This window comes from Hesperophylax consimilis, chromosome 15, assembly GCF_061612785.1.
Source record: "Hesperophylax consimilis isolate HC1 chromosome 15, BYU_Hcon_1.0, whole genome shotgun sequence".
In the NCBI taxonomy this organism is placed as follows: Eukaryota; Metazoa; Arthropoda; class Insecta; order Trichoptera; family Limnephilidae; genus Hesperophylax; species Hesperophylax consimilis.
The window spans coordinates 6,639,081-6,663,506 of NC_142850.1; the positions used below are offsets into that span (position 1 = coordinate 6,639,081).

Genomic DNA, 24,426 nt, shown 5'->3' on the forward strand with positions numbered 1-24,426 from the left:
GATCTACCGGATCTGCCCTGATGATGGACACTGCAACGCTGTCCGAAACGTCGGCTAAAGAAGGAGTTAGCGCAACACGGCATAACACCCCAAAAACAAACAACAAAAATGCTTTTGGCCGTGAGAATCTAAAAACTTACCAGTTATCATATTGTTGATATGAACCCTGTCCAGTTGCATGTGATTCATTTTATAAACATTTGTTCAGTTTAGTTATAGTTGTATACGAATATTAGTGATTATTGGTGTTGAGTGAGGATAAAATTGATATTTGGTAATTTATTTGTGTTTTTATATCCTATGTTATTTTAATTTTATTTAATATTTTGTATTTTTTTGCCCACGGGTACTGGTCCCTTAGTTTTTTATTATAATTTTACGTTCAAGTGAAAACCTATCATTATATATTATTTGTATTATAAGTTGATTATTTAAGAATGTAAAGAATCTGTTGGTTTTCCCAAATAATAAAATAAAAAGAAAAAAGATTAAGATAAATTTAAACCAAAAATAAAGATTTAAAATAAAAGCATTAATTGCATCATTCGAATCTTCCCATTATACACGATGGTGATCATTATTAAATAACGCTAAATACATCCAATAGTACCTACCTACGTTAATAATTCAAGTATGTTAATAGGAAACAGATTTAAATCGATGGTGAAGGATTCATACAAAGAAATCACATTCACAATACTAACAATAGTAAACTATTGAATGTGTTTAAAATGAATAAATTACTTAAGTCAATACAATACCATTGTTTTTTTTAATCTTTGGCGTGAATTAAAACAGAAATATTGGACAAAAAACCTCGCGGTAAAACGATTGTTATCATTATGGACTGAATTTAACGGATATAAAATATTCCATAAGAATAATTGATCGAAATTTTAGACGGAACTTAAAGTAAGTAAAGAATAACAAGTAACAAATATGACAACTTCATATTATATATTAGGTGTGGTGGAATTTTTTCTGCTATAATCATTACGTGATTGTGATTGTGATTGTGAACAGCTCTGAAGAGCCATGTTCTTACGAATTTCCATCAACTTTGGCCTAACTAGAGGATTGCGATTCTTGTGTGGTCATCACCTCACTAGAGGATTGTGACTCTGGTGTGGTCATGATCTAACTAGAGGATTGCGACTCTTGTGTGGTCGTCACCTAAATAGAGGATTGCGACTCTTGTGTGGTCGTCACCTAAATAGAGGATTGCGACTCTTGCGTGGCCATCACCTAAAGAAATGGGAAAGTTTCTGAAAATTAACTTTTATATTATTTAATTGTACATATATTATACAATAGATTGAAAATAAAGAATAGCTCAAAGCTCATGGCAAAAATGAGTATTTTTAACAAAACTTCACTTGAGAAATGATTTTTCGCGTTTGAATAGGGGAGTAGTGCTATTATAGTTTATAAGGTATTTATTTATTTATAGATAGATCCAAAAGAAAGTACAAATTACAAATAAGGAAGCTTTGCCTGTCCAACTAGGAAAGTTTCCCGTTCCAGGACACACAAATCGACAGGTATCATATTATTCCTTAAGAAATGTACATTATAGTTTATAAGGTAGGTAAAAAAAATAAAACTAGAAGTTATTGAGGACGTACAATCAATGGTATCTGTTAAATAAGTTAACGCCCTTCCCCATTACGTATTTGATTATATGATGAGAGCAAACCCGTGAAAAGTCACGAGAAATTATTATTCCTATATGATACATTCCTATATGATTTATTTTATTTTTTCTTATAATTTATTATTCATACTATCCATGTTGTAATTGTTAGTATGGTTACCCTATGCTTGTGTCTGATAAGCCAGCACAGGTACCTTGTACTTTAGTTAACAGAAGAATATTATTGTTGCCAACTTACTTACTAATGCTTCTTTTGTTGACATTTTTGTTTTTATTTTTTCATACATTTGTTACTAAAATTTTGTTTATTTTTGTCTACCGGTCTCGAAACGACCGTGTCATAAACTTTTCTTTTTTTGGTTTAAATTTAATGTTGTTATTATTTTAAGTTTACATATATGTATTTTTTTAAATGATATTATTGTAAAGCTGCACATCTTGATACAGGAATTCCCTAGTGAGATGTGCAGAGTATGTTTTTTTATGTAAAAACTGTTTTTTGAATAAATAAATAAATAAATACAAATTTTTTTTAAATGATAATATGATTTTTATGATAGTATGATACTCACTTGTTATTGAATCAATAATGACCTTCTTACTAAAATACCAGTATATTTTTATTGTTACAGTTGGTTTTAGAATTTAACATAAAAATAAAAATAAAACAACTAAAATAAATGGACGTCACCAGTCACCAGTCACCAGTCACCAGTCACCAGTCACCAGTCACCAGTCACCAGTCACCAGTCACCAGTCACCAGTCACCAGTCACCAGTCACCAGTCACCAGTCACCAGTCACCAGTCACCAGTCACCAGTCACCAGTCACCAGTCACCAGTCACCAGTCAACATTAGGTAAAATGTTAGCATCTCGTCAACAATGGCATTGTAAAAAATTAAAATGCAGAAATACACCCATAACCGCTCCTTATAAACAATTTAGCGGTATTTAAAAAAATGTATTAACATTCATCGGTTCTAATGTGAACCAGGGTTGCCAATGCATATGTTTTAAAATACCCACTGAAGAGATGTAGAAATTCCCCATAAAACCTCCATAGGTTCCTTTACCTCCAAAATGAAACAAAAATTAATTGAAATTAGCATTTTTACTGTCTAGTTATTTTCGGATTTTCATGAGATAAATATATACTTTTTTTGAAAATTAGCTCCGAAAAAAAAATGTAATAATATTTTCTTCGGTTCTAATTTGAACCAGGGTTGCCAATTCATATGTTCTAAAATACCCACAGCAGCTGAAGAGATGTTGAAATTCCCCATAAAATCTCCACAGGTTCCTTTACCTCCAAAATTAAACAAAATTCTATTGAAATTAGCATTTATTTTTATTGTCTAGTTATTTTCGAATATTCATGCCATAAAAATATACTTTTTTGATAATTTGCGCCAAAAAAAAAATGAAATGTGCTACGCTCTCACAAATATAATGTAACAGTATAGTTGGATAATTGAGACATAACCAGCATTGTCGCATTTTCCACACAAAAAGGTTGTCCCCGCAAAATAACCTATTCTTGAAAAATCTTAGAAATTCCCCACAATTCGGAGAGTTCTTCATGATTTGGCAAATCTGATGTAGATATTCTAGACCATTTATATATTATGAATTAACAGATTCAGTCAGATAAATTCTACGTATAGTAAAATTTATATATTCAGATTCAGCGTGTGTTGATCTGTATATATATATTATATATATAGCCACTTTCGGAGTTCTTTATTATGAAAAAGAGTAAAAAAAAAATCTAGTAACTTTTCAGAATTTATCCAAACAAACGGTTAAAAATTAAAAAATGACGACAAATAAAATTCAAAGCAAATAAGAGTTGGAGAGTTTATTGAGCCGGAGTTACAGACAGACAACCGAAATTACTGTTTTTAATCCAATCAAGGATATTCACGAAGTTAGCGTTCTTCCCCATATCAAATTTTATTATATGATTGAAGCAATTAAGACAAATGAATTGCTTTTCATTGAGATAAAAAGAAAACACTAATAATAGTTATCAATAAAAGCAGACATCGACTTCTATTATCATTAATTCAATTAAAATCATATTGAGATCTTAGAATGAAACATTGACAATGTAATGTGAAATAAATTAGTTGTTGTTATAATAATTAGCATGATGGGTATTAATGAGCATGAGACACTACTTCTGTTCAAATTATATACGGGTATTCTGAATGTAACCGTATATTGTTAATCTTGGAACAGGTCATCTTGCAGCGGTCACAAACATTAGTCTAAAATATACAATGAAATTACACAAATGTATAAACGCCAACATCTGCGATTGCCATACCCCAGAAAAAACTGACCAAATCAAATTTCTGGAAATCATAACCTCGGATGTATACAAACACTTCACAAATAAACCATAATTATACTAAAACAATATAAATTGCACTTTTCATCTATAAGAGAATACGATTGAGAATTGATTGGGGGAGGGGGAAAACAAACAAGCAATTGGACGTATTGAAATTGCACGGAAAGCTGTCTTAAAAGTATTACACAAAACATATAGAATGACACATCAACCAAATATTCCACACGTTTGACGTACTAGAGTGAAAAACCACTTTTTAGCAACCTCAAACTAACATTACGAGTTTGAAGAGCATACACACAAAAAAATACTACAAAAACTCCGTCGATAAGCACAAAGTTTGGACAAAGACAAATACCAGGCAATAAATGCATTCAACAATCTTACACTCGATACAAAAAAATGAGAGAAACAATAAATATTTCACATATAACATTAAGATCCAAAGAAAAGAAAAAGGTGATATTACAAAAAAAATAACAGCGTCGACTAATTGTTGTCAATTTCTTTTATTGACTATTAATCGGTAGCCATTTAAAACCCTACGTTCTAGCACTTAAAACAATGTTTTTCTATGATCGCTAAGTGGATGTCACACGCAAAAGTAATAAACTAATAGAGCCAATTGTCATGTCATATAAGAAAATTAGATCGTTTAATGTTCTTCGATAATAATTGTCCTTATTATGGGGTGTTATTAATAATGATGATTAGGGTTTTTGATTGCGAAATTTCGCATTGACAGAGTTGTAATCAACCTTTGCCAACTCGAGCGATTGGTGTCATATATATACATTTACCATATTATTTAATTAACACCGTTCCTCAAAATATTGATATTGAAACATAGATATGTAACTGCTTACTGCGGTTTAAAGCCAGTGAATATCTTTAGGTCCTATAAATTTGGCACATTATGGCAAGCGATTGCTCAAAACGTGTTTGCAAACTTGGCATAATATGCCAAAAATCGCTCGAGTAGATATACAAGCACAAATATTCGACATAATAGTTTTTATTAACAACTAGCTGACGTGTACGTGTTATTTAGGGTTATCAATTCTAGTGTACCTGACATCTAAGTGCATTTTTAAGATACTTTCATCCTTTTCCCAGTTTATCACATACGCCACATTTTTTGATTTATTTGATCGTGGCATGTCTTCCTCGAGTGTTACGGACTTCCTCAACCATTCACCTCATGGTCATGCATTCTCCTTACACAATTTCTTCGTTCATCCCTTACATCTCATTTTCCAGAAATAATGTCTTCCTCGGGCGTCTCCTACTTTTCTACCGTTCAATTCAAGCAGATATCCATATTGTTTCTGTAAAACTAGATTATATCGAATTTATTTCGACTCCGTTTCTCATTCCTGTGCAAAGATAATGTTTTAAGTCTTCCTCGGGGGTCCACAAGTTTTTCTACCATCCACTACTCTATAACACGTTTAAACTATTAAAAAAACTACATTACATCGACTCCCATCTCATTGCAGTGCACAGATAATGCGTTTAATCCATAGACATATGAATATTAGTAGACCTGCCCTAAGTGATTGAAAGCGTATTATCGCCACTCCCCATACCGGTTCCATTGGAGCCGGCTGTGCTCGCGTATGGCCTCAAGTGAAATTTGAAAACGTGACGTCATCATTCTTGTGCGAACTATGGTCGAGGCATCATCGGTTCATTTTACGAAATAACACGGCAAAATGTTGACTTGTACTATGAAAACTTGTAAAAATAGATGTGAAAAAGAGAATAAACCCAATTGTCGTATTACATTCCATATATAAGCATTATTTTACTTTATTTTAAGCATATTCACATCGTATAATATAGATCAGTTTTAGAAACATATACTATCACATCGAGAAACGTCTGGACGCGAAACACAAAGCTGGTTGGTTGCTGGGAAGTAAATTATGAACATTTATAAAAGTGTCTTAACTAAATACTTAAACGAAATATTCGACTCTGAAAATAAAACCGATTTTTTTTGCCGAATTTGGACTTCGCAAATTTGTTCATAACGTGGCGAGTAATTTGCGCTCCCATGTAAAAAATGTCTATTCATTAAAAAGCAGATTTTACTTTTAAGAAGTAAATGGTGATATTATAATGCGAGATGCCTATTTACTGTCAGATTGATTTATTGACGAATCACAGTCAGCTTCACGCCCTTCGTTCTTCAACAGTTGATTTTACCCCTCGCCATTATCTTCTCGTCTATTAATTCCTATGTCTGTGGGTCCAGTACTTTTGGAGTCTATAGGGCACACACATTGAATTTTATTTATATAGATGGTAAAAAACATAATAAATACTTTATTTATATAGATGGTAAAAAAACATAATAAAAACTTTATTTATATAGATGGTAAAAAAACATAATAAATACTTTATTTATATAGATGGTAAAAAAACATAATAAATACTTTATTTATGTAGATGGTAAAAAAACATAATAAATACTTTATTTTTATAGATGGTAAAAAACATAATAAATACTTCATTTATATAGATGGTAAAAAAACATAATAAATACTTTATTTATATAGATGGTAAAAAAACATAATAAATACTTGTTTCGATCCCCCTTCACTCCTCCTTCAATATTTCATTCGGTTCTGTTTTCAATCATTAATTTAAAAAAAAAGTAAATCAATTCGGCAAGTTTTTGTTTTGACTTTGAACGCCAAAACAGCTGTTTCAATAATAAAAACTAAAATATTAGCTAAAATATTGATGTTATTAAATTCGTTTTACAACTTAATTAATTTGGAAGGCGATTATGTATTTATTGTATAACCAACATCCCTGTCTACGTTTGGTGACTTAGCAGGGATTCCCTTTTTCATGGGGTGAGGATTGTCTAGGTCAGTGGGAAGGATGGATTCATACGTCCGTCAATTCTGAACACATAGCCCCCATATTCCTACCTACCACATATACCTCTTTCCTTTGCAGAACTTCCTCTCCTCCTTTTCCATAAAAAGACCCTCCTACAGCGTATCAAAAGAGACCCTAAGGATTTTTTTACTCAGAAAACAGGTGTGGAACTAATGCATAAAACAACTAAGCTTAAATTAAATAATTGAGTTCCGCGAAATGAACACAATAAAAATACCTAATGAATAATTTTAAAATGCATTTTTTTGGACATTTAAACATAAAAATAATTGTAGTTTTCTGTTATACGACAGCAAGATTTTTTTAAGAACATTCCTAAGAATGTTAGAAGAAGTAATGTGGGGATAATTTTATATAATTATTAACTGAGCGTAGCGTAGTTCTGTTGTAACTCCACCGTTTTGCATTTCGTATGTCAATAAATATGTTTATACGTTTCGTTTCAATATGGTGGTCGTAATGGTTCAGTAAAGATTCCTTTTTCAAATGTGAAATCTTCATAATTTTTCAGACATTATTATTCACATTTTTTCAATATTATGGTACCTACCTTCCTGAAGAAAGTATGACAAAAGAATTGTCATTGAGACAGTGATGTTTCATTAGACAAATTGTATTTTTCCTTATATGTTTTTAAATGTTTCGTGAAATATACGATTTAAGTACTTACTTACAAATCTTAATATGAGAGAGGAAACTTTGATTTTGATTTCTACTAGGACATTTCTACATTAAGATCGATGGAGGAGGTTTCGCTTTAATTTTCATAATTCAAATAAATTATTCATTTCATGTGCCAACGTTATCCACCTCTGCAGTACTTAGAAAAACAAGAGGACCAATTATTCAACAACATATTAAATCTTTACCTGTTCTGACTTCTAAACCAATTTGTGCTTCGAATATAAAAGACTAGCAAACCTCGAGGGTAAATCAGTCCGATTTCTTTGGCGAAGTGTAACGCAGTCAACCACCCCCGCTACCCTTAAGTTATCTCTACAAGATGAAGCCTTATATCTTCCTGATCTTTGTGGTGGCTGCCTTCGTAACTGTTCAGGTACGGAAATCAATTTAAATTAAAAATTGAAGAAGAAGATAATACTAACAAATCTAAACGAAACATGAAACAGAACAAGACACAGAAAATAAATAAGATTGCAATCACAATTAGGAATCAAACCCAGGATCTTTTGTCTTGCCGAGACAGCGTTTGACTATTGGGACCTATTTATTAAACGTCATATTTGTCGTTCTCATATTTCAATTAAGAAATAACACTATCATCTTGCAAATAAAAGTTGTTCAATAAAAATTTAATTATTTTTACAAGCAATAATTATTAGCCTGAAACACTCATCCACATTGGAAAATCTCCTGATAAAAGATACATGACGCCAACGGGACATGAACCCGTGTCCTTTCGATTTCCAGTCGACAGCTCTGACCACTGAGCTATGGCGGCTTATCTCTTATCCGCGAAATAATTCAATATATACTAGTGTTTCATTCAACAATTACTGCTTATTACATTTTTTTCACCTGAAAACAACCAACTTTATTTTATATGAGAAAGGCATTGTAAGTGCTAACTCTCTCACTAGATGGCGTCGAGACAAATTGTCTACATTTTTTGGTGAAGATACTTGAACTTGTCAAATATTATTATATTTTTTTTGTAAACTAATGTTTAAGACAAGATTTTTTATGCATAGCACAAAGGTTTTTATGCATAGCACAAAAATAATTGTTACCCCTTGTGCAATGCAAAAAAATCTTGTCTTAAACATTAGTTTACCAAAAAAAATAATTAAAATTTAATATTAAAAAGTTCAGGTTTAAAAGCTGTATTATGTAGTTAGAAAGTGAAATAGTTATATTTATATAAAACTATTTCATTTTCTAACTACATAATACAGATATTTTCATATATTTATTTCACTTTCTAACTACATAATACAGATATTTATATATAACTATCTCACTTTCTAAATACACAATACAGCTATATAATATAATTGTGACGTACTAGATATACGCCAATTATACGTTAAAACACTACTAAACTACATTTTTAACAAAAAAAATAAATTTCAACATACACAAAATAACACTAACAGACCAGTTAGACAAGCGTACAAAGAAAACATTAAAACTCCAACAGTAAATTCAACATTTGGACAAAGACACTACCAATACCATGCTATAAAAGCTTTCAACAGTCTAAAAATTGAAATTAAAATTGAGGAAAATAAAAATAAATTCACACACAAAATTACAAAATGGATTAAACAACAAAAAAGACAATATTACCAAAATGTCATAGCATAAAATAAAAATAAAACCTACACGTAACACACAAAACCAACATAAACACACATCACTCACAAACACACAAGATTATTTTCATTGTATTATTTTTTTAATTTTAAATGTATTATTATGTATTTTAATTTTTAATTTTAAATTTATTATTTTCTTTTCAAATTTACTATCTTCTCTTTAAATGTAATATGTAGATAAGATTTTCATATTATAAAATGAAGGCCTCAGCACGGGCAAGCCACCCAGTGAGGCCTACATTACTGGAAAACATAAATTGTAACAAAATAATGTACCAAATAAAAAAAAATAAAAAATAAAATAAAAAAAAATCATTTTCGATAGTAGAAGAATTATACATATAAAAATATTCTGCATTAGAGGTGATTATAATATTGTTCACTTAACTTAAAATTAAGGCGATGCACTACTAGTAATTTAAAATCCTATGTTTTTGGTTTGAAAATTTGGTCGCCTAGAAATGATTCAGATGCTTTATACTGCAAGTAGAATACATCCTGGCCTTTGAAATAATCGAGTATTTTTTAAATAAGTCTTTTTACAAGCCCAGAAAAAATTATGTATAGGCTTATGAAAACTGCTTTAAAGTTCAAAATCTCCTACTTACGAACCCATTTTCGATTATGATTTCATTTTATAATGTGGCAAATTAAGTTATTTATAAAATGATCGATAAACATTTAAATATTTGTGCCTGAACATCCACAAAAAAAAATAAAAGGCACTTTTTGGCCATGTTTTTTTCTTGCATAAATCAAAAAAGGTGGATGGTGTGAAGCAGGGAATTTAAGCCTTATCGCCATCTACGTAAGGTATGTTATTGATAGCGGCTCGATTAAAAATATTACACGACGTAGTGCATCGCCTTAAACAGTAGTTTTTTAAATTTATTTATTCGAAGTCTCCGATTTCAGGCTATCGGGAAGGAGATTGTATATTTGGATACCCTCATGCATACATTCTATGCTTCTCTAACAACTTTCAGTCTGTATTATTTAAGTCGTAGAGTCCACAAGTAAATATGCCAACTCATAAAAATAATTATCATCGTAATAAAAATTAAAAATAATCGTTTTTTAAAGAGCAATTAAGTCATTAAGCAGATAGTTATCGGATTTTACAATATGATCTAAGTACCTACTTAATTATCAATGGAAAAGTTATATTTTTAGGCGACACCCTACAAGAGCATCCATGTCAGTACACTATGTAGACAGAAGATATATTTTAACCATCGGTTTAGCTCAGTTGTAAGGCGGAATTAGAAAAGGGCTGTAAGATGGTCGGATTAAATCAAATGGACGGGAATCAATGTAGGGGGAAAGACAAATGCCAGTATGATTTATTACTCATTGTGTAGAATTTGAACGGTCATTTTAATTAAAGAAATAAGATAATTTTTAGCTTCGGAGTGTTTAAAAATAATTTTAACAATTTAAAAAAACATCAAATTTTTACAAACCATCCATTTTAGTAACTGAAAAAAAGTTTCAAAAATTAAAATTATTTTAGTAACAAGCCAAGTTATGATATTATGTAAATATGGAAACTTTATTGTACAGGGTGTACGGGGGAAAAGGGCGCTAACTTTGGGGGCTTCATGATATTTGCAGTAAAAAAGATAATAATACTTTTTTTCCAAATTCCAATGTTGTAAGCGAGCTTTTAAGTTAAAAAATTCAATTGTTTGTTGGGAAAATAAACATGGTAATTTCTAAAAAAGGTATACATGTAAAGAATGTTTAGTTAACGAAATGACAATACATTCTATCAACTTTTGGCGGCAATCACGCATACACACTCGGATATGTATGCAATCTCTGAAATTGGATGACCTTTACAGATGTTAATATTCGAAATAAATGGGTAGGAATCAGGATTTGGCTAAGTGATTAGTGCGGTTGACTCCAGTCCCTGGGGAGAAGTAAAACAAACAAAAGATTGCATACATCTATTATTAAAAATGGATGTACTATGGTAAAAAAACAATTTTTACAGGCGAAGGCATGTTATAAAAAAATCTTATATAACTATGTGTATTTTCCTCCTTGCAGGGTTTGTCCGACGAAATGAATGCACACATCGCCAAGCTCTCCAAGGATTGTGCAGATGAAACCAAGGTCAACTCAGATGAGGTCGAAAAGCTGAGAAAGAAAGACTGGTCCTCCAACGACTTGACAGTCAGGGACTACGTCAAGTGCCTCACCAAGAAGACTGTGATGGATGAAAACGGCAAGTTCAAGAAGGAACTGTCCACGGCAAGCGTCACTGGAGCAGAGAAACAGAAGGTCTCAGACACATTGGACAAGTGCGAGAAACAAGTTGGAGAAGTCACCTTGGATACAGCTTGGGACTTCGCCAAGTGCTATTTCTTCATTCTGCCTGAACACTCTGTCTTCTAAACAAACATATCTATTAAATTTACCGATTATTGTTTTTACCCTTTTGTACTAAAACTCTTCGAAATAGGTTCTTCCACAAGGATTTCAATTATTAATAAAGTATTTTGTAAATATTGATCCTTGTTTGATTTTGAACCTTTCTCTGGAATGGTGCTGTGTTTCTACTTGTGACGCCAGAATAACACTATTTCAAAAGTATGCCACCACTCATTACAGCAGAGGTTTTCCTAGTGAGGTGTTCACAAAACACTATTTCTATCCCATTTGCACTAGAGGTAGGCATTTCTGTTTCTTAATCAAAAAACCGAAATCGTTCCGATTTCCCAAAATAAACGGTTACTATAAATCGTTTAAAAATAACTTAATTTATTACAAAAAAACTCTGCCATAAATAGCTTGATAATAATTCTAAAATCAATTATTGTTCTTGTGTATCATTATTCTTAAGGTGGCACAACAAACTAAAAGCTTTTTGTTTCCACTGTGGTAATCTTTTTATAACCTAATTGATTTGAATCTTTTAAAAGAAATAGTGATTATTGATGACAGTTTATTATTATTATCTTACTTGAGAGTCATAAAAACAATCTACCAGCTTTAGTGTGAACATTCGGTTTTGAATTACCAGCGTAAAGACACAGCACAAATAAGAACTGTTAGTTTAACGAGATATAATTCATTACTGTAAAAGGTTCTAGATTTGTTCTACGTTACAAAAAAAAAGTCAATTTTGTTGTATTTCAGATGGTAACAGGATAAATCATCACAATGATAATTCATCACATATTTAAAAAGTTATACAAAGTCATGGAAAGTGACGAAACAAAAACTTTATTAACTGGGTTAAGTAGGTTAGGTTAAAAAAAAAAACATCGTTTCTAATGACTTTATTTCACTTTTTAAAAGTGTGTTGAATTGTCACTGTGTTGAGTTATCATGGAACCGTTCCTACATCCCCATAACATATTCGTGTTTTACCGACAGTTTGTTAGAAAACCTGTCAATTCATTCGTTAAAGACCCGCAGTCCCGTTTTTTTAACAGAAATACGAAAAATGTGACCAGATCTCTAAAAATACTAATCTCTAAACAGTATAAAATAAAGTCGCTGATCGCGTCTGTCTGTTTGTGCGTTTAGTTTTTGTAAACTACGCCACTGATTTTGGTAAGGTTTTCACTAGCATTTAGAAAATTTCTTCTAATGACTTTATTTCACTTTTTAAAAGTGTGTTGAATTTTCACTGTGTTGAGTTATCATGGAACCATTTCATATATGGATTGCACTCGACCCAAACCTTTGAAAGGAAAATAGATCACGTCAAAAGGAACTGTTTGCTTTAGTATATTTTTGAAATCGCTGGTGTGCCTACCATTTACATACTTACACTAATTTTGTTTCTTCTAGACCAAAGCCAATAGATTATTTTAGTCAGGATTTTCGGGCGTCTCTGGATTTAAAACTTTTTGCAGAACTCAGTCAAATTAGTTAATATTTCACAATATTAAATGAACTACATACTAACAAAAAAAGGAGTAAAAATGACTTAAAATAAAATTATTTCAACTTCACTTCTCTTTTATGATTTTTGGCGGTAAGTTCAAGATTTTTGCGTTTTCGAGGAATTTAGTTAACACTTGTTAGGTGCTCAATCAATGTCGATCTCAATAAGTTACGAATGAGAATTTGGAAAATAATAATAATATTTTTAATTTCCTTACAACAGTGATGCACATGGGAATAATAGGACAGGAAATAGGATTAAAAAATGGCTAGACTACGATTCACTTACACTAAATGCTAATAAAACCAAATTCATCACTTTCAAAATAAAGAATACAAAAAACTCTCATGAAAACCTCAACTTGAAAATTCATAGCCCGCATCACTTAAATGAGCATTGCAATGGTCCCTCATTAGAAAACGTTGACCATATAACGTATCTGGGTATAAAAATTGAGGGGAAATTTAAAATGGACCAATCACATTAGCTATTTAGATAATAAAATTAAAAAACTAAGTTATTTTTTCAAAACTATCAGGAATGTGCTCATTAAAAAAGACTTAATCAAAATTTACATGGCTCTCTGCCAATCACTGTTAGAATACGGTATTATTGGATGGGGCAGTGCAAATAAAAATATACTAAATCCACTAATTAAAACTCAAAAAGCCATAATAAAAATTATACTGAAAGTTCCTGTAAGAACTAGCACTGACGAAATCTTCACCAATCTTAACATCATGTCAATTAAACAACTATATTCTAAAACTATACTCATTTACATTCATAAGTACAAAACCCAAGAAATAACAACAAACGCGTACAATAGAAACACTAGATCTCATGGTCAAAAACTTATCCAACAAATAACTACTAATACAACTTTTGGGCAAAAAAGCTTCTTATATTATAGTATTAAACTCTACAATAAAATACCACTCTCACTCAAAAACCTCAACATTATAACATTTAAATCTCAAATAAAAAGCTGGATACTTAATATAGGGATATTTGAAATTGAAAATTTACTGAGATCAAACACAGACTAAAACAGAATCAACTGAACTATACCAAAAAACACTATCTTACTTATTTTAAAATTATAAAAAAAAAATATATATATATATATATATGTATATATATACTACATGGTATATGTTCATAATTAAATTCATATGTAACTTTGTTGTAATATTAATTTCTTATAATCAAATTATAATATGTAAATGAAATCCTCAGCACGGGAAATCCCAGTGAGGATATCATTATCTCAATATGTTACTAAGAAAAGCAGACAGTAAATCTTTATTATTATTACATAAAAATCCTGTTTGTACGAAAAAAACGGTTTTGCAAGATTCTTACTTATCGAATGAATAAGTAGTAAATTAACTCACCCCTAAAACCCTCTAACCGATTTTATACAGCAAGATTATTTTTCAAACACATATTTCCAGATATCAGAATTGGTAAATTGACTATTTTTTCAGAGAGAGGCAACTATTTTCATTTTTGTTATTAGCAATTATTTGAACCCGAGCTAAACAACCAATACGAATTAAAGACAAAAACAATTAATAAAATAATAATGAAAAAAAAGAACCAACAAAGTTACATTGTAAAAACTACCATTATTTGTATCATTCAAATGTTCCCATTATACACGATGGTGATCATTATTAAATAACGATAAATACATTCAATAATACCTACGTTAAGAATTATTATTATTTAATTCGATTATTTTAATAGGAAAGAGATTTAAATCGATGGTGAAGGATTCATACAAAATAACCACATTCATACTAACAATAGTAAACTAGAATGTGTTTACATGAATAAATTACTTATGGCAACACAATACCATTGTATTTTAATCTTTGGCGTGAATCAAAACAGAAAAATTGGACCAAAACCTCGCGGTAAAACCATTGTTATCATTATGGACTTAATTTAATGGATATAAAATATTCCCTAACAATAATTGATCGAAATTTTAGACGGAGCTTGAAGTAAGTAAAGAATAACAACTAACAAATATGACAACTTCATATTATAGATGTATAATTTATTATTATATGTATAACCTGTTAATGTATGTAATTTATTTTTTCTATTTTACGGGATGCCCTTAGGAAAATAATCCCCTTCAGGGATTGTGTTTTTAGAAAAGAAAGGATGGGAAGTTCTGGGAAGGAACAAGGTACAAGGGGTGGGTATGGATCTGGGGGTTAGTGAGTCCAAAAGTGACGGACGTATGCATCCATCCCTCCCACTGCGGTGCATGGCGATGTTCCAAGAGAGTCTTATTGGAGAGGTCAAAATGTCTCCATCAACCAGTCTCTCCCGATCCGACCTGCCATGCAGTTGTTGGACAGACACATCACAGACAAATCTCACCCCATGAACCCGGGCACCCCTGTTAAGTCACCCATCCTAGCTTGCCACTTGGGGTGACCTATGTCAGGGGTGTTGGTTATAAAATGAATGGTTCCCGGGGTGGCGGTACCCATAACCGCCTGCCAAACTATATAATCTATCATATATATTTCTTATATGTTTCTTCTTCATAGCAATATTATATTAAAATATCGTAACTTTAAAATTTACTCTACAACTTGCTTGATGTTGATTTTAGTATTCTATTTTATTTAAACGTAGTTATATTTATAGTTTGGAGTACTAAATGGAGGTATTTTATTTATTCATTGATTTGGAGCCCCAAAATACCTGAAAAAAACCCTTGACTCTGTACAGAAACGGGTGGTCCGTTTGATAGATTCTCATATCTTAACAAACGGATCACAATCTTTAGAGCACAGGCGTCACAGGTAGATATGCTGTCCCTATTCTATCGGTACCTTTGGCACCAATGCATAGTCGGGAAACACATCAAACGGTTGATATTTGTCACATGACAACGGGTCGCTTCTACGACTCGTTTTTGAGTTCAAAAGCTCAGCTGCGGAACGATTTTGCGGCCTCTGTGTTTCCCCCCTCATACAAATGGGAATCTTCATGACCCACATTGATAGGTCCCTCCGTATAGCCCCTATCTTAACCAGTGTCACTCCTTCCTTTCCTCAAAAATACTCCGCACTCAACATCCCCAAAGATGACATAGTCCCTTTGGGATAGTCGCGTTCCCTTTACTCACCTGTGTTTTTTTAATTTTATTTGTACGTAATTTATTTTTCTAAAATAGTAAGAACTTTTGTTGGAAAATCTTTAAAAGGAAAACAACATCCGTTTTATCTCACCTTGAATATCAAATAATATGTAAGCAAATGCTTGGGAATAATATAATCGTACAATGTTAATAAAATGCTAAAAGAAAATATGTAAACCAAAGTTATAAGTTATTGCTTATAAAACCCTTTTTTGTTTTGGTTATATTTTAAGTACTTTGTTTATGCATTTACGAACATTTTTCAATACATAATTTGTAAGGCTACTTAATACCTATGTAACCTAGAAAATGAAAAGGCAGTAATTTCGGAAATGCAACACTTTATAGAACTCCACTGATGCTGAAAAAAAAAGCACAATATTGAATAAAATACTTGATTCGAGTTTTCTCAAGCGTCATAATAATAAACACGAAGGAGTACGTGCCAAGAAGACAGAGTTGTGTGTCGCTCAAACCTCTCTGCCATCCCTGCGGCGAAACGACTTGATAATTGGTTATTTATTTAATTATGTAGTTAGCTCGTTATTTAACTTGGAATTAACAAACCATTATTGGAAAATGATTTAATACTAGATATTCCAAAACCCTCCGACCGGACGATTTCTGAACAGTTAGAATGACAACTGATTTGTATACATTTGATTATACACATCCCTTCCTTTAAATTAATTTAGCCGCTCCGCAGATTTCATAAATAACAACATAACAAAATGATACATTAAATGTTTCAAAACAACAACCAAAAACCAAAAAAATGTGCGTACTTAAAAATGTGCAGGTATGGATTTTTTTTAATGTGAAACCGGATAAGAGAGAGATGGCCTAGAGCCAGTGAGATTATGGCATCCCCAATTGGGGTATGTTGTGAGGCTTAAGGTAGTGAGAAGGGAAAAGACATGGGAAGGGGAAGTTGGGAAAGCACCTAGCTATTCAAATCTGGTCACCAAACACGACCAAAGCCATTTCAAGCAACGTTTTAACTCTACATGGTGGTCTAATACCAGGGCGACACTGAGAATATCTTCCACTCTGGAACGTGCCGCAAATATACTATATAATATTATTTTAAGTTATTATTTTGTAAAATTACACAAACTAATCAAATAAAAATTTCGCGAACTCCAGCTTGATAGTAGAGAACCTTACCTCTAGACCACATAGGCCGTCAAAATTGGTGTTTTCCTTAACAATTTGTTCTTATACAGGTAATTGTTCGGACTTTTTAAACTATTCGTTTGTGTTGTTTCCATAGACATGTGGTTGCTCGTGTCTATGGTTGTTTAGTTGTTTGACTTTTGCCTTATTAACTACTACATTATTAACACTTATTACTTCAATGATTAATGTACTGCTTACTTAATTACATAATGAATTATTAATTACAATCTTGTAGTATTTAATAGAATGTTTACAACTGCTTCTTTATATATTTTAAATTAATGAAAATTACCCGGAATAATGTATTTAAATGTTAATTACCATCATTAATTGTTTTTAACGTCGTAAAGGCTGAGTGTATTTAAATTCATTAATTGTGTTATAAGTTTTCAAATCTGCAACAAACCATTATATTTTGAGATAATACAATAATACATAAATGTAAATCAAAGTATGTGTTTATTAAAAATATTGGTTTCTCTTTATGACGGGGTTACAATTAAATCTTGCGAGGTTACAAGAGTGCTGCACCCGAGATGAACTATTCCTAAATAGCTATAGATGTGATTCACCAACTTAAAATCAAGAGAGAGTATAGCATAAATTTCTAAGATTTATTTATTATAAATTAATAATTTCAGTCGAAGATCTTAATTCCCCACATCCCTACTGCGTGCCACATATTATGCTATGATCCACTCCCACCTGAGTTATCTAGTTAGTATCTGGGGCACCATTACAAAAAAAAGGTTCCGAAATACAAGTTATTCAAAATAGAGCCGTACAGAATATATATAATCTGCCATGGGATACACAAGTCAAAGATATATACTCACTGACACAAATACTTCCTTTTACGATTCTGCCAAAGTATAACATCACAACTGCCATTCTACAAATAATTCAACACTCCTCACACACCAACACTAAACCAGTCTTTAATTCCGACATACACCAGCACAACACACTATCACAAAATCAAATAAACGTATCGTTATCTACTTCCACGACTAAATTTAGAATTAACTCCTTACAATAAGTTGCACATAAGCAATATAACGCATTACCTAGTAATCTAAAACTTCCAGCAACAAACAAACAAACTTTGGCAAAAGCTTTTAAAAGCTATTTCCTCAGCAGTTTTATTAATGACTGACACATTCTTTCTTTGGAACTCCAAAATAACTTCTGCGATTATTTTTTTTAATGTATCTGTGTTGTTTTGTCTTTAATCTAAGTTGTCTTCCACGAAATGAGTTTTGTAAGCTCACTGGGAATAATACATTATAACTTATTATTTTGTAATAAATAAATAATAAATTATTACACCTTTTCAATGGACTAAACTTGACCGACTTATGCATCTGTGTTGTTTTGTCTTTAATCTAAGTTGTCTTCCACCAAATGAGTTTTGTAAGCTCACTGGGAATAATACATTATAACTTATTATTTTGTAATAAATAAATAATAAATTATTACACCTTTTCAATGGACTAAACTTGACCGACTTATCATCAAGGCGCAAAGAGATTGATTTAGTTTGATTTTCAAAATAGCGAATGGCAGATGAGACGCCATGGATTTAACGAACCTTATTTTTTAGTTTACTAATTACTTTGCGTGTATCCACGTGTAAGACAAGGCAGACTGCTCTCTATAATGTTCCAAAGTCTGCTAATTATTATTTAGAAAAAATTTCCCATTCAAAGGCTACACAGACTAGGTAATAATTATACTTCAATCGATGTTTACCGCCACCACTCAGTGACTAAACTAAAAATCAATAAATTAGAATATTTCTAACCGATCTACAAAATTTATTTTTTCTTACACGCCCACTTTATCTTTGTACAAATTTTTCTATGTTACATAAAATACCCAATCGGGCATAATAAATGTTTATTGATTACAAATTTGCTTTACAACGAACAGTTCTTGTTTATTATTATACTAATGTTAAGCAATGTTCTGTATAATACCCAATCTGTCATTGTAAAGGTTTGCTAATCACTATCATGCTTGGCAATAAACATTTTATATTTATTCTAATTACATCAACAATGTTACTAAATATTGTTCCGCTACTACTTACATAGTACATTAAGTATCGTTTTTGTACTATTATTATTATAAATTATTTATTAAACGAATATTTATTAATAAAATAATTAAAACACTTTGTTTTTACCACGATAATCTTTATTTTTTATATAAAGTCAACATGTTTCGAGAACGATGTTCTCTTCATCAGGACAATTAATGTACTAAAAACTAAATTGTCTAGTATATAGAGACAGGTGTGGGTAGAAAAGGAAGTAGCGTGGGGGGGTGGGTTGAGGGGAGGGGTGAGAGGTGGAAAGGGGAGGTGCTTAGAAGATCAAAGACAAAAAATTACAATGGAAATATGTTTAAGACAGGGTTATTCACAAAATTAGTTTGATTATTAATAATATTTAAATTTCTATTGACATTTTTCCTAATTTCTAATATTTCTAAAAGGTCTAACTGAAAACCACTAACATTAGTGTGTAAAATTTTAAAACCAGTATTTATGTCAAATGAATGGTTGAATTCAATTAGATGGTTAGCAAATTCCGAATAATTATTCCTGATTAGACATCTCAAATGAATAAAAAATTCAAATTTTGTGAATAACCCTGTCTTAAACATATTTCCATTGTAATTTTTTGTCTTTGATCTTCTAAGCACCTCCCCTTTCCACCTCTCACCCCTCCCCTCAACCCCCCCCCACACTACTTCCTTTTCTACCCACACCTGTCTCTATATACTTGACAATAAGGAAGTTGAGTAAAAAATATTTTGACTTATAAAAAATATGTTCATGTAGATCAAAAAATATCGATTCTAAATATATAAATATATTTCTATATTATTATTCTTAGAATTAGTTAAACGTTCTTGAAAAAGCATTCAATAGCAATAGACTGTATACGCTCCACGATTGGTCGAAAGAATTCTGACGTCACATGTGTCGTGATTGTACGTACAACAGATCACCTATGGTGCATCTCTTTCTATTACATGAGAGATGGTCGGTTTAGATGAGAGAGGTGTATAGGCCAAAGGTTTATTTGGGTTTGTCAAATATATGTACGTATTTGTTGTTATTATTATATTAAATGGATTTCTAAAGATACATATTCGAATAGTGCTTTATAATAATATGTTGTTTATTGCATAACTTAGAAGTTTTTATTATTATACATGTCACATAGCATGTGATACACTTCAGGCCGCCGGCCGCCCAGAAAAGTCAAACAGTGAACTGGGCTGTAAACCGTTATTTTACTATTGGTCTTTACTTTTCTGCGCGGTGGTCCTGAATTCGCGCGGGGAACGTCAACAAGTAGCGACGGCAATACCGTACAAGTACCGTACCGGGCGAGAAAAGCAAATATTCTAACTTAAAATATTAATTTAACTATGAAATCTTAATCAATTTTCTTTTTCTTTTTTTAATAACATCAATTCTAATAGACGGTTAACATTGGTAAAAAAATTACTGGAATTCCTTGTTGAAGAATTACAAACTTTTCGATACAAAATGCTTATGCGACGTGGTTTTCACAGTTCCAATGACGTCACACCACACCCCGCCTCTTACCGCTCGGATTCCGCTCGTTTTAGCGGGCTTAATAAAATTTAAACTTTGAGAATTAATTTAATTATGAAAACAAACTTTAAAAAAAAAAAAAAATACCAGTATTTAAGTTTGAATGCGAACATTGATAAAAAAAATAAAAAAATGGACTCAACTTCCTTATTTAGTTTTTAGTACATTAATTATCCTGATGAAGAGAACATCGTTCTCGAAACATGTTGACTTTATATAAAAAATAAAGATTATCGTGGTAAAAACAAAGTGTTTTAATTATTTTATTAATAAAATGGTGCCACAAAGTGAATTTTAAAATTTGAAGAATATTTATTACTTTAACAACAACTCTCAATGATATCTTGTATTGTGCTTGCTTATATTGTCCGTACTCGGCTTAACATTCTATATAATATACACTCATTACTGTACTTCTAATCAGCTTACCTTAAACATTGTGTACATGTAAGAGCCTTTAGGCGTGAATAAATTAATAAATAAATATCAAACTTCGGATATATTTTTTAACGTTAACCTCACATGTCATGTTTGGGGATGCTATATGGGGGGTTGGTATTTTAAGGACAGGAAGAATAGGATGTTCAAAAGGTAAGTTTAAAAGTAAGGAAAAATGTATGAGGGGTGGGTAGGAATCTAGGGATCAGTGTGTCCAGGAGTTACGTATAAATATATCCTTCCAAAGAAAGGAAGTTTTTGCCTGTTTTATTGACTACGAAAAGGCATTTGACAGGGTAAAACATGCTGACCTAATGAAAATGCTTGCGGATTGTAACGTTGACACCAAAGACCAGAATTTCATAAAAAACCTGTATTGGTTCCAAACAGCAGAAATAAGACATGGGAACGAGAGATCTAATGCAATTGCCATTCAGCGTGGAGTACGACAAGGCTGTATCCTGTCGCCACTATTGTTTAATCTCTTTTCCAACTATGTCTTTAAAAGAGCCCTAAGTAATACTGAGAAGGGTCTTAAGATCAACGGAGTTGTCATTAATAACATAAGATACGCAGATGATACTGTATTACTAGCTGACTGTATCGATGACCTCCAAGACCTATTAAATCTTGTTAATAATGCTGGTGAGCAACTGGGCCTAACAATCAACGTCAATAAAACAAAATGGATGACATTTGGACGACTAGATCACTCTGAATCAGTGATACAGTTAAATGGTTGCAATGTCGAAAAGGTCGAAAGATTTAGATACCTCGGCAGTATTCTCACGGAGACTCTTGACCCAGATATAGAGGTTAGGTGCAGAATTGAAACAGCAAAAACTGCGTTCATTAAAATGAAATCCCTCTTCTGCAATGATAATATCAGCTTAAAACTAAGGCAGAGAATGCTAAAATGTTATGTGTGGTCGGTCTTGTTGTATGGATGTGAAACATGGACCTTGAAAGTAAATACCATGAACAGGTTAGAGGCTTTTGAAATGTGGCTTCACCGGAGAATACTCAAAGTCCCATGGACCGACATGATCACCAACACAGAAATTCTCAGGCGGGCTAGAGCAGAGAGAGAACTGCTTAGATTAATAAAAATCAGGAAAATTTCATATCTGGGTCATGTACTTCGAGGGGAGAAGTATCACTTGCTCCAGTTAATATTGAAAGGCAAGATAGAGGGTCGCAGAGGGCCTGGTAGGAGACAAATGTCTTGGCTGCGAAATATACGAGAGTGGACCGGCATTAGAAGTGTGGAGGAGCTATTCCGGGCAGCGCAAGACAAAGAGGCATTTTCTAGAGTGATCGCCAACGTCGGGGGGACCTGATACGGCACATAAAGAAGAAGATATCCCTCCCGCTGCAGCGCAAGGCGATGGGTCAAGAGATCAGTTGGAGAGGTCAAACGGTCTCCCCAAACCAGCCTCTCCCGATCTGGCACCCACGCATGTGGTGGACAGGCGATCCCTGAACCCACCTCACCCGATGAACCCGGGCTCCTCTGCTAAACCACCAAAGTAGCGAACTACTTGGGAGACCTATGCAGAGGTGTTGTTCATCCAATAAATGGTTCGCAGGGCGGCAGTACTCAAACCCGTCTACCAGATATTTTGATTTATTAACATTTAGTTTTGATTTACTTGGTGTGAGCCATATAACTATTTATCTTGCAGATTGCTTTCTAACATTTATCATCTGCAATTTTTTTTATGATATCCTGGAGAGTGGTTTAACCCTTCAGTACTTTCATGACATTTGTTCAGTTTGCAATGTTTTCAAAAGCGCTATATAGATCTTTTTTTTAATTTTCCGTCTAACCAATAATGTTTTAGAAACTAGTTAAAATTATATTTCCGGTGTATGCATTTAAAATAAATATTACTATTTATAAATAATAACATTTTATTATCAAACGTGAAAATGTTGTCAAAAGCGCTAACCACATTTTTGCATAATTTTTTACTCCAATCATAGAAAAATTGAGAGAACTCGATATTTTGAAAACACGTTCGTTTTTTTGAGGAATTTGTAAAAATAATGTACCTTCACTTTTATCTCCTTCATAAAATAAAAAATACTTTTTAGTTAAACTGATTGTTACGATAGAAGCGCGAAATATGAATTCTTCATTTTGGCTATTTTTAGGATTTTATTAATGGATTCCAGTTTAAATGTTTGAGGAAAACTGGAAAGAATGATTATTTTTATTTCTTATATTAAAAAATTATGTATTTACGCATGATAGAAAAAAAAAATAAAAATACTTTTATAAAATATGGACGCCCGGTCATATATGATCCTCAAACGCTGGAGAGGTTGAGTGGTTTCTCATGTATGGTACATAACCGTCGATAAAGAAGGGATTAAGACTATAATAAATACTATTGCATCCTCAAGGTCGAGGCCCAGAATAATTCCTACCGCCTGCTAAACAAGACATCAGAGCTCATTGTTATCTATCATAAATAAAGCCTAGAGTTTTTTGTTGACCCCGTAGTTTTTATTTAGCCTTTCAGGCGACGGAAGGACAATACTATCCACAAACATCATATTCCATTATAGACTCGGAAGGACAGATCTGACCGGTGCGTCAATACATTATAAAAGTATTTTATCTTTTTTTCTATAATGCGTACATATGTGATATGTTCGTAATTGGAAAGATAAATAATTATTCTTCTCAGTTTGTATCAAATATCTATACATTATTACATGGATAAAATTTGAAAATTTTTCAAAGTTCATGATTATGAATTTCTGCATTTTTTCAGTGATAGTTGAAAGTTAAAAAAATGTTTATATTGTTTTATTGTACTAACGGTAT

At 31.9% G+C, this 24,426-nt stretch overlaps 1 protein-coding gene across 1 annotated transcript; it reads left to right on the forward strand.

Moving 5' to 3' along the window:
- The first annotated feature begins 207 nt into the window (after positions 1 to 207).
- On the forward strand, positions 208 to 11,784 carry LOC149417235 (uncharacterized). The gene is made up of 2 exons (XM_089640172.1): positions 208 to 274; positions 11,322 to 11,784. The coding sequence occupies exon 2, from the start codon at positions 11,337 to 11,339 to the stop codon at positions 11,667 to 11,669; it is 333 nt and encodes a 110-aa protein (XP_089496298.1). The 5' UTR covers positions 208 to 274; positions 11,322 to 11,336; the 3' UTR covers positions 11,670 to 11,784.
- Positions 11,785 to 24,426: the final 12,642 nt, after the last annotated feature.

Coding starts and splice junctions, on each gene's coding strand:
- LOC149417235 (XM_089640172.1), top strand. CDS start 11,337: ATGAATGCACACATCGCCAAGCTCTCCAAGGATTGTGCAGATGAAACC.